This window comes from Marmota marmota, unplaced genomic scaffold, assembly GCF_001458135.2.
Source record: "Marmota marmota marmota unplaced genomic scaffold, marMar, whole genome shotgun sequence".
In the NCBI taxonomy this organism is placed as follows: domain Eukaryota; kingdom Metazoa; phylum Chordata; class Mammalia; order Rodentia; family Sciuridae; genus Marmota; species Marmota marmota.
Genome location: NW_026000057.1, coordinates 40,058,641 through 40,070,689, shown reverse-complemented (window position 1 = coordinate 40,070,689; position 12,049 = coordinate 40,058,641). Strand labels below are relative to the sequence as shown.

The 12,049-nt window shown below is 35.5% G+C and overlaps 1 protein-coding gene across 1 annotated transcript in view; it reads right to left on the bottom strand.

The window, feature by feature from the left end:
- LOC107141392 (glutamyl aminopeptidase) overlaps positions 1–12,049 on the bottom strand; it is an 80,209-nt gene that overhangs the window by 13,509 nt on the left and 54,651 nt on the right. The window contains exons 12-16 of the mRNA XM_015484646.2: positions 7,457–7,593; positions 7,258–7,313; positions 1,708–1,858; positions 220–293; positions 6–110 (exon numbers count right to left, since the gene is read on the bottom strand). Coding sequence (XP_015340132.1) covers positions 6–110; positions 220–293; positions 1,708–1,858; positions 7,258–7,313; positions 7,457–7,593 — 523 coding nt within the window. The remainder of the gene's footprint in view (positions 1–5; positions 111–219; positions 294–1,707; positions 1,859–7,257; positions 7,314–7,456; positions 7,594–12,049) is intronic.

The following is a 12,049-nucleotide window of genomic DNA, read 5'->3' as shown; positions in this document are numbered from 1 at the left end:
GTCACCTCTTGCCTGTCCTTATCCAGTCCTCAAATAACTGGGAAGCATTCTTCAAGGCTTCTGGTTCTCCCATCTTGCAGGCAAACCCTAACACAGAGGCACGGAGTAACCTTAGAACACAGGCAAACACAAAGCCAGGGTTTAAGCACTTCTCAACATGTCTTAAAACACACAAATAAATACTAAATGAAGATTAATTTTTAAAAGGTGAAAAATTACTTTGTGAGGTGGTCGCCAGTATCATCCCATCCCAGAGAATCTGCAATGGGCTTCACTTGATCTTGGAAGTATTTCTGAAATAAAAAACATCAGGTTATTACCATGAGTAATAATTTGCTACCTATCAACAGTCTCCCATTTATTGTAATCTGCAGTCCCTTGTTGTAAGAATTTTCCTATTAGTTTTGAAAACTCTGGGCCTGACTTTAGGAAAGGAATGTGTTCAGTTTTTTTTTTTTTTTTATCACATTACAATTTTGCTTCAATCATGGGGACATAAACCACCTTGGATATCTTTCTCTAATGTTTTACAAAACTTTGGGTAAGCCTTTTTTTTTTTTTTGGACGAGGAATTGAACCCAGAGGTGCTTAACCACTGAGCAACATCTCCAGTGCTTTTTATTTTTTGTTTTAAGACAGGTTCTTGCTAAGTTGCTTAAGGCCTCACTAAATTGCTTAGGTCAGCCTTGAACTTGTGACCCTTTTGCCTTAGACTCCCAAGTTACTATGATTACAGGTGTGTGCCACCATGCCCAGGTGTTTTCTTTTGTTTGGTACTGGAAATTTAACCCAGAGGTCATTTACAATTGAGCTACTTCTCCAGCTCTTTTTTATTTTTTTTTTTATTTTGAGACAGAGTCTTGCTAAGTGCCCAGATGACCTCAAACTTGTGATCCTCTTGCCTCAGACTCCCAAGTTGCTGGTATTACAGGTATGCACTATTACACCTGGCTGAATAATCCCTTTTTAACCTCCATTTCTTAGTTATTATATGAAACAAGTAGAAAACACCTGACATAGTTCTAGCATTAAGAAATTTGTTCAAGTATTGATGAAATAATAAAAATAACTGATATTTAGGATTTACAGAGAACTTTCATATAATTTGATCCTCACAAAGGCAGATGAGTGTTGATGTTCCTATTGTTCAAAAGGAAGCTAAGATTTACAAATATTAAATTAATTGCCCAACGTCTTTCATTTAGTAAGTGAAAGAGCTATAAATTCAAATCCAGATTTGGTTTAAAATTACAAGTTAACTACCAAAGTGCCATAGACATAACAAAGCAATTTGGAATGACTATTTTACAACAAATCCTGATGTGGAAATAACAGCCTCAAGAATAAGGAAATATTATATTTGGGGAAGAATATTCATTTTAACAGAGATAAATCCATTTAAGGTAAGATCCAGTTAGTATTTACAGTTTAAAATATTATAAATTTTAAATAAAATATTTATTATTGTATTTATTCTAATACTCAGATTTATACCTTATGCAATATACAAAACTACACATACTGATATGCTTCAAATTGAAAAAGAATAGATAGCATCTCCTTAAGTTGATTAGTCAAGATTGCACTTTGCTGTGTTTTCACTTGTGAGGTAGCGATGATATGTCCCCTAGGGGCTTCTTTCCTCAGAAACCATCCTATTTTACTAATGACTAAATGTTTATATTTTTATTATAGCAGCAACATCACCTCAATCATGGGGTATAGCTCTTTATCATCTTCAAACATGCTAATGATGTAAGTTACAGCTGAAATGGCTCTCTGCCATGGTAAAAAGTTCTCTTCCATTTTGAGATACCGGGTCAAGTTCAGAGCCACATCATAACCCAGCAGTTGAGCTCTTAAAAAAACAAAACAAAACAAAACATGCACACATACATAACTAATTAGAAAACAGATTTTAGTTTACATTTGGCTAAAAGTACCAACATATGGGGGATCCCCAGTACTCCATATTAATGAGAATTCTTTTATTAATCAATTAAGAAATTGCACTTACTATTGAGGACCAATCCAAAGGTTTTTGTTCAAAATGATATATGAGTGCGATAATAGAATGCAGAAAACATAACATTAAGATGTACATTTTAAAAAAGTTACTATGGCAAAAATTCAGATGAAACCAAAGCCATTTTGATATGTGGTTAATAATGATGAATAAAAGCTTTTAAATTTTAAGTTCACAAACTGATTAGAATACATAAAGACTTCATTATAAGTGTATTTTATTGAAATTATTTACATTTAATATGAAGAAGAAACATGAAGGGTAGTACGAATCATGGATGCTTTAAACAAAGCATTAAAACTGAGCTTATATTTCCAGTTGTAACATCTCTTTTCTTATACATTTCCCAGTAATCTTCATAAATAAAAATGGACTTTTCTCTTCCAAAAAATTTGAAGGTACTATTGACATTTCAAAGTTTAAAGAATCTAACTTCTCCTCTCCTCTAAGACATCTTAGAACCTTTTGAAATCAACATTCTCAGGACTTGTTACACCTTTTAATCTTAGCCTAGATTTCCAAAAGAACGTTAGATGGAAATTCTGTCTTTCCAAATCACATTTTGAAAGTTTAAACTAAAGGTTGATTTTTCAAAATTATTGAATTTAGGAATATTGATGCATTGAGTGCTATTATGTTTGAGATCATTTTAAAAATAAACAATAGTGTAATTATGTATTGATTCCTCCCTTAAGAGTTTGCTTAGAGAATGTATGAGTATTGGAAAGATAGGAGTATAGTTTGTTTTCAGTTCAAAGATCCAATTCTTCTTCATATGTTCTCAGTTCCTGCTCTGATCTAGAAGGATTTCTATTCAAGAGCATTCAGCCTCCCTTAACAAAAGCATAAAGAATTTTGAGAAATGGAGTAGCTTATTATAAAGAATGTTTATTAACTAAAAAATTATAGAATTTTGTGTTGACATTTATGACTTGAGAGTTTTCTAATGTTAGTGATTCTATACTTTCTCAACTGGATAGAGCAACATCTAGGCCTAATCAATATTTTCTTGGGAAACTTCTAAAGAATCATTGTCACTCTGAGGATCAAATTAGTGAAGTGGTTAAGAAAAAATTAGGAAGAATAATAGACTCTGGTCAGAAACCAAGTGGGCCACACATTTCTAGAAAGTGAAAAGATTCAGAGGAATGGGCCTTGGTTACAAAAGCCAAGAGAATTGTCTAACTGGGAAGAAGGAGGAAAACCAAGGATCTAAATACGATATATTCACGTTCTTTGAAAAATTAATATCCTAGTCTATTATTTTTTTCCCAGTACACTTGATATGCAGTGGTTCTACTCTGGTATTGCTGATTTTCTTGATGTCTGAGTCACAGAACTAGAACACTGGACAGGGAGTGAATTGTTGCTGGTTGATAATAATTACATGGATAATACTTAAAGAATTAAAGTATTCATGGAATGCTATGATTGTGGCTCAGTGGTACAGCGCTTGCCTAGCACATGTAAGGTACTGGGTTTGATCCTCAGCACCACATAAAATAAATAAATAAAATAAAGGTATTGTGTTCATCTGCAACTAAATATATATACATACATACATATATATGTATGTATGTATATATATTTAAAAGTATTAATTGAAGTTAAGCTTTGTCAGATTCCACTAGGAAACATTGAATTGTAGGGGAGTGAGTCCAGCTTAAGGGAAGTCCAGCTGGTTGGTCTTTTGTATTTCTGAATTGACAACCAACTTTTCATTTTCCTCAAAGCACCTTACTTTGAAGTTTCCATTTACTGAATCAGAAGAGCAGTATCATTTAGAGCCAGAATTCTCAAATTTAAGCACACACTAGCAACACCTGGAAGGCTTATTAAATACATAACTGTTTGGCCCCACTCCCAGAGTTTCTGATTCAGTAGTTTTTGGGTAGGGCCCAAGAATTTGCATTTCTCCTAAGTTCCCAGACAATGCTGATATGGCTTATTGGGAACAAGTGTTAAGAAGTTTTTTTTTTTAAATTTTAATTGGTGCATTATAATTATACATAATTGTGGGATTCATTATGCCATATTTGTACATATACATAATTTGATCAATCTCATTCCACAGTGCTTTCCCTTTCCCTCCTCTCCTCCCTCCCCCAATCTGCTTGCTCTACTCTAAAAATGGTTTTTAAGACAAAGACAGGCATGGTGGAGCATGCCTGTAATCCCAGCTGCCCGGGAGGCTGAGGCAGGAGGATCTCAAGTTCAAAGCCAGTCTGAGCAATTTAGGGAGGTCCTAAGCAACTTAGCAAGACCCCGTCCCAAAATAAAAAATAAAAAGGGCTGGAGATGGGCTCAGTGGTTAAGCACTCCTGGGTTCGATCCCTGATACCAAAAAAGAAAGAAAGAAAGACAAACACATTCGGAGGGCCTGCGCCAGATTCCTTCATGGTGATCTGTGGGTTCCTGGCTCTGCCTTCTCCAGAAAATAGCCCTTGGCCAAACACATCCATCTTGCCAAAGAAATTGTGCAACAGCCACCCGTTTCCAAGGGTTGTCAATTCAGAAATACAAAAGGCCAAACAGCTTCCCTCAAGTTGAACTTGCTCCCCTACAATTCATAGCTTCCTGCTAGAATCTGGCAAAGCCAGACTTCAGATGAGAGGACATCTTGGGCCCCATTTTCCTCCTACCCTTTTCCTGCCCTCCTACCCCAAATCTCATGATTTGTATAAGAACCTCCACTTCAGTCTCTCCTTCTATGGAACTCAACACCAGAAAACAGTCTTACTCAATGTTGGGTTTCAAACCACATTTGTTAAGTCAATAAAAAAAAACTAGATTTGAAGGTCAGACTTGGTTGAGAATTTTCTTTCTTTTCCCCCTTCCCCCTTACTTCCTTCCCTCCTATATTCTTTCCTTCCCTCCTCCCCTCCTTTCTCCTTCCTTTCTTTCAGGATTGAATTTAGGGGCATTCTACCACTGAGCTACATCCCCAGCCCTTTTGGTTTTTTATTTTGAAATAGGATCTCACTAATTTGCTGAGGCTAGCCTGGAATTTTTGATCCTCCTACATTAGCTTCCAAAATTGCTGGGATTACAGGTGGGTACCCCACTGTGCCCAGCCCGATTATTAAACATAAAGTTAATTTTTTTAACACCTCAATAGACCTGTGTAAACTCTAATCCTTCCACAGGTACTTATCTGCTTAATTGCACATTTCTTCCCTCCTAAAGTTTCCGAGTGGAAAGGACACAGCTGTCACCAGCCTTGGTGGAGTCTGCTCCTCTCTTAATCCAGTTCTCTTCATATGTTGTAGAAGGAAACTGGGCCAGGTGTTAACTCAGGTATTTCCAGCTCTGCGGTGGTGTGATTCTACATATGGTTTGCTTTTTAAATTAGTTTCACTTTCTTCCTTCCCATATTTCTTAAAAATTTTATGAGGTCATGGCTAAGGAGCTGAGAAATGCAAAAAAGGTCTTTTCTATAGTTTGAGCTATTTGCTTTATATCCAGTTCCTGAGAGAAGTATTCAAGAGCTGTTCCCTTCATCTCAGAACAAAAAGAGCAATCTGCATTGTGTTGTGATGGGAATTAAATGATAAAGATACTGCAATTCATTGTAATTCTAACAGAGGCTAAGTTTGGGAAAAGGTCATGGTACACAGTGCATCTGGAGAGTTTTCCAGAAAAAAAAAATTCTAAATAATTCTGTTATGTTTAAAAATCCTTATCAGTCATCTTCTTTTACTACTTAGTCTCCCAGGGTGTACACAGTGCTTTATACCTAGTAGGTACTCAATGCATATTCATTAAATGAGCAAATCGCATATTGTAATGAAATGAAAAAATTAATCTGTTACATATCTGGCAGATTAAACTTGAGAATTCACTAAAGAGCATCATATTCTACACCACCTATAAAGACTACAAATTCAGAATCACTTTTCTAAATGTATCTTATCTTTGCTGCTAATAATCAATAGTTTATGCATTTTGGTCAAGTAATACAATTTACTGAGCACTTTCTGCCAGAAAAGTCATATGATGGGTGATTTATGTCTATCTCATTTATTCCTCACAATAGCCTTATAAGTTCATCTCCATTTTACTAATAAGGAAATTGAACCAGAGAGAGGTTAGAAGACTTAAGTTTACATGAAATCAGGATTTTAATCAAGTTCAAAAGCCTGCTTTTTAACCTATTATTTCTTCCTTGAAAAATGCCAAGGTTTTCTGACTTCTAATATGCTGTTCAGGAAGTCCATGTAAAAAATACTTCTCCTCTGCCTTTTGCTGCTGTTATAGATCCTGCCAGCCATCTATACCAGCCATCCCTGTAGGCAATATTTATTGAGCATCAACTTTAACAGCCACATGCAGCCATGAGCTGGGTTTGGGTGCCTACCCTCATGAAACTTTTATTTCATGGGTGAAATGGACAACTAATAAATAATGTTGATTTAATACTGTGCGAGAAGAAGGGACCCAAAAGAGGAACACCCAACCCAGACAAAGGAGCCATGGGAGGCTACATAAGGAAGTCACATCTCATTCTCAATATCTTCCCCATATTTAGAGTGAAGTCACTGCAAAGTTAGAGAAATAAAATGGGCTGTGTCTCCAACTTCTGCAAAGTATTGGGAACTTAATAAATACTTGTTGAACAACCAACTAGTGTTCAACTATCTGAAAAAAATTTAGAGTTACCATGGTTAAGAATCCTCTCTTCCCTTAATTTGTGTTGATTGTATTTTTCTACATGCAGATTACCTTCAGATCATGAGAAATAAAAAATAGAGACAAATTTCTTAAATGGAATCTTAATTCTGATAAATCGTGGCACACCGTGGCTCAATGACCTGAACAAGATTTGACAATTCTAGGCAAGTTTTACAATGAGCTTGGGGTCATGAAACCAAATTAATAAAACACATTGGTTACCTTTTTATTAAATCAAATTGTGAAGGTACACTTTTGAGCCTTTGCAAATATCACTCCTAATTAGCCCAAGGCCTCAGATCCAGAACAACCCATACTCAAAGTCAATAGGGTGTGTGGGTTTTTGTGTATAAGTGACAGGCTAATATCAGCAGTTTGGTTATGAGGAACACATAAACTTTTTAAAAAAGAGGGCCAATAAAAACAATGATGTTTAAAATGTTGGCTTGACTATTTTAAACTAAAATTGATTAATACTTAAATGTTGTAATTCATTTAAGCAAATATTTATGGGAAAACCCACAATATCTTAAATGATCCGATCTCATTATAAAACCTACCTTGCCAAGGCAAAAGCATCATCAATAAAACTTGCACGGTCAGCCGAAGAAAATTGCTGGGAAAAATGAGGAAAAAAAAAAGAAGTAAAAAAACGAAACATAGTTAAATGAAAATGTGTTGAGAAAAATTAATATCATTCATTAAAATGCTATTCTTAGAATAAAAATAAAACAATTCATAACCATTGCTGTCTCTTACCGAGTGGTTTAAGAGAAGATCCTCAGCGATCCGGTCCCAAGTTAGTTTTTCATAATTTACACGATAAAACCCAATATGATCTGGATTTATTTTGAGAAAAGTATTTCCACTAGGATCATAAGGGTTCAAAGTGATTCCTATGGTAGTAAATAAACACTAATGAGAAACATGTTTGCATATACTGTAAACCCAGAGAAATTAGACCCAGAGGGCAGAAAGAAAAGAAAAGAAAAGAAATATTAGCTCAAGGAGTCAAGTTTTGATTTGGATCCAAAGCCCCAAAGCCTAATTCTTATTTAGTTGCCTAACTTTAGAATGTCACTGGGGTGAATAAGCTGAAAAAGAAATAAGTAATGTCAATAAGTGTCCTGTTGTTTGTGACTTACATTTCTTACTGGCAGAAGCTTGCCAAATGAATGAAATAATTCTATGCTGGCCAATCCTTTAATAAAATAAAACAACGCCTAAAGACAGAGAAGCCTATGCCTTCTGGGATAGTCAATATATTCCAAGTCACAATGGATTCATTACATGAAAAGTGTTTATTGTGGCTGCCTGGGGAGAGGATAAAAATGTAAACATTTGAAACCAACCATTGAAACTGATGAAAATGGCTATTGCTAAGAAAAATGATTTGAGAATCAGTAGTCCTCCTTTTTATTTTTTTCTCCTTTCTTTGCAGTGCTGGGCATTGAAACCAAGGCCTATGTTCTCTGGGCAAGTGCTCTACCAGTGAACTACATCCCTAGCCTTGGTAAAGCTTTTAAAGTGTCAAGAAGACCTGCAAATGAATTAGAATCCAAATGGAACATTCTTGATTTTTTAATACTTGTCATAATTTTTCTTTTAATTTTGTTTATCTTGGTAAGATCTTTTACCTCCTTATTTTGATTATAACAACATTTTTTTCATCATTGGATTCATCAAATTAACTTTCTAAAGTTACATCCAATATTTACAGAGGGTAAAGGAAGTCACATCTCATTCTCAATATCTTCCCCATATTTAGAGTGAAGTCACTACAAAGTTAGAGAAATAAAATGGGCTGTGAAGCCCAATACTAAAGGAATAGAGACTTATGTTTTAAATTAAGCATATACACTTAAAATCATAGCTATGTTCTGACATGACCAATATTTGTTAGCATAACTTTCCAATTCCTATGCTTTTTGTTTGCATGGACAATATCCAATTTAAATAATGACGTGAGGATGCTTAGTATATTTGAGGAATTTCAACTAGTTGAGTGTAATGACAATGGAGAAAATACTGGAAAACAGAAGATGAAGCTGGCAATGAAGATCATGCATGGAGAATTCACCTTCTGAGAGGTGGAAAGATAAGGAAGGTTTTTAAGCAGGAAAATAACATGCTCAAGTCTGTTTTCTAGAAAGGTCATTTTATGGGAGATATTTTGGAGGACCTTCTAGAGAAAAGAAGACTCATTTAGAATCCATTGTTATAATGAAGGGCAAGAAAGGATGAGGCAGAGACGATGAAAACAGGAGGTGATTACAGGTAAGACCAACACAATCCTTCTTCTGACCTGATGTGGACAGTTGGAGGAAGGGAAAAGGGCTTGCATGATTGGATGAATAATGATGTTGCCATTAGAGAACAGAGGAAGGTAAGTCAGTTTGGGAGGAAAGATGATTGAACTTTTGGAAGTGTTTGCAAGGTCTGGAATGTATCCAGGACACAGTAGTTTTTCATAATATATGAGCAAGCTCTTCAACAAGACAATACGTTTCTTTAGGAACTTTCAGAGTAGGTACTTGACAAATTATAAACCCTTACCTCACTCATGTAGTATTAATCTTTCTTTGTCATTCTCCCATGGACAAGTTGTTGAAAGGAAGCTAATCTTTTGGCAACCTTATACTCTGAATGTTTGTATCAGGAGGAGAGTCTCTTGCTAAGCAGAAAGCCATATGTTACAGAAGAAAGAATATGAACTTTGGAGTCCGAAAGACTTAGGATGAAGTCTTTTCTCTGGGGCTTAGTAGCCCTGTCACTTTGGCCAGATCACTTGACTCCTGTGTCCCCATTCAATAGGAGTAAAACAGGGATAAAAATCCCCCAGGCCTGTTGCAAAGATTAAATAAGATAACATAGGTAAAGCGTTGGACACATAGTTATGTGTCCAACAGATGGTAGCTATCTCCATTATTATGAAAGGGGATAGGCTGCCAGTTCTATAAATAGCAAAGCAAATATAAATAACATTGAGAAGTTCCTGGCAATCCATCTAAATACTGCAGTATTTTAGTGTGCTTTATATGTCTCCAGTTAAGCCTGTCTAGAGTCACTGTGATTTTTCTCACTTTATAGATGAGGAAGCTGAGATCCAGGAAGTTAGTAGTTAAGGACTTTCCAAGTTCATGCTACTTTCAGAACAGTTGTCAGCAGCAAAATACTGTCTGGCGGTTTAGTTACATAATGAAGTAAGTAGGACTAAAATATTGAGCCTATTCCTGGTGACACAGAGAAGTACGGGTGTGTTTCTTTTTTTGTTTCTCCATTTACTTTTTATTAGTTTTTTTTTTCTGACTATTAAGAGCAGTGTTGTTGTTTTTTATGGAGACTGATAATTACCTTTTCCAAAAGAGCATATACAATCATTCTTTAATGTTACTATTTTTTATAAATAATTATAACAAATTTTAGACAAGAAGACAGCTTGCAATAACCTGAGATTCCTAAAGAATGAAATGTTTTTCTTTATAAAGGCTGTATTGCACTATTTCTTTGAGCAGATTAAATTTTAGCATGTAATGACAGAATTTACATCTTTTTAAATTTTGTGCATCACTTACTAGTAAAACGAAAGACTCAAGAGCAGTACTTTTTGACTCATGATACACAAAATAAACTTAAAGAGCTAAAAATTTCCAACAGGAATGCATTGTCCGTTTGTGGGGTCAAGGAAGAACATTTCAATCTCTGAAACTAAAGGTAACATGGTCCATTGTCAAATTGGATAATGTTTACAACAAAATGCCCAATCAAGAAAGTATTAATGATTATATCAGCAATAATTATAGGGTCGCTCCCAAATCTCACAAATAGTTTATTACAATCTTCCTAGAAAGAAAGGTGTAGTTTTAATATGAAACAAGCAGGAGTCTGAGAAAATGCCAATCTTCCTGTCATGGGGAAGGATTGTCAGTGGTGATGATTCTGGCAACTGGGAAGAAAAATTGCAAAAGAGTCTTAGTGAAGATCTGCCAGTGTCTGCCCAGGGAAGGGGCCCAACTGAGATGGCACAGGTGTTCCAGGCTTGTTGACAGTTCTGGTCCTATAGAGAACAGTGTATATGGCAGGGACTTGTTAGTGGCTCACCACACTGTTCCCTTTTCCTCCTGGGTACAGAGCTAAATTGTACGTCTTAGCCTCCTTGCAATTAGGTAGAAGCACACATTGAGAACTGGTCATAATATGTGGGCAGAAGCAATAGATGCACTTCTAGGCCTAGTCTCTAAATTAACTTCCTCTGTTTCTGCCCAGATACAAAAGATCTAGCAAGGAATTCTAACATCCAAGAGGGGATGGATCAGAAGAAGGAAGAAACAGGATTGTTATTTGATGGAGAGCCACCCAAGAGAGATGGCAAGTCAGAAATACCTTCTTTGGACTCTTGCACAAACAAGAAACTTTATTGCATCAGGCTACTATTGATAGTTTCTAAGTAAAATAATTACGGTCACCTAGAGGATGCAATATATCAGGCTATCACAGTTTGATGACATCTTAAAATAACTGATTTACCTTAACTCTGCCCTAATCCTTACTAAGTAAACTTTTCCCCTGGGAAGAGACACCAATTAGCTGACATGAGTATGCTGGTTTACTAGGCCAGGATATTTTATCTGTGGGTAAATTAACAAATTAGCATTCTTGGTTAATCTCTTGTATGTTTGGTTTGGGTGAATAAATCTTCCAAGACTTGGTTGACCAGGGATGAAAAAACAAACTTGAGTTTCCAAACCACCAAAATGGTGTCCATAATCATCCAAAGTTTGCACATTCCATGAGGCTCAGGCTGAAAAAATGAAGACCTTTGCTTTTTGTCATTGTATATAAAATTACATGCTCACCATTATTTTGGTAATAAATATTTAAATATAGCCATTATTAATTTTTAGTAAACCCTGTTTTTATGATAATCAGAATGGTTATTAAAGTATCCAGTGATAGTTGAATCTGAAAGTTAGAGCTATAAAACCTGTCTATATCTCTCCTAGGCCTCAGATCCTATATATTTATGGATGCCTATTTAAAAATATTATGTTTTAGCAAGGTGATTACCCAAGATCACACTAAATATTAGAAAGAGGCAAATTAGAAGTAAAAAGGTCCATGTAACACTAAAGGTAGAAGCATTGACAATAGCGAAAATAGTATCTGATACTAAAGAAAGATAGGTTACAAAAACATACACTGGCGACAGTCCATTAAGCGAGGACTCACCAAACTCTCAGGATGTGCCTAGCACTAGTAATAAGAGTGGACAGGGGACAAAAAACATGAGGTGCAGTTTGTGTCTTCGGAAAGCTTAAAGGTTAATTGAAAAAGAAAAAAGAGAGCATAGGA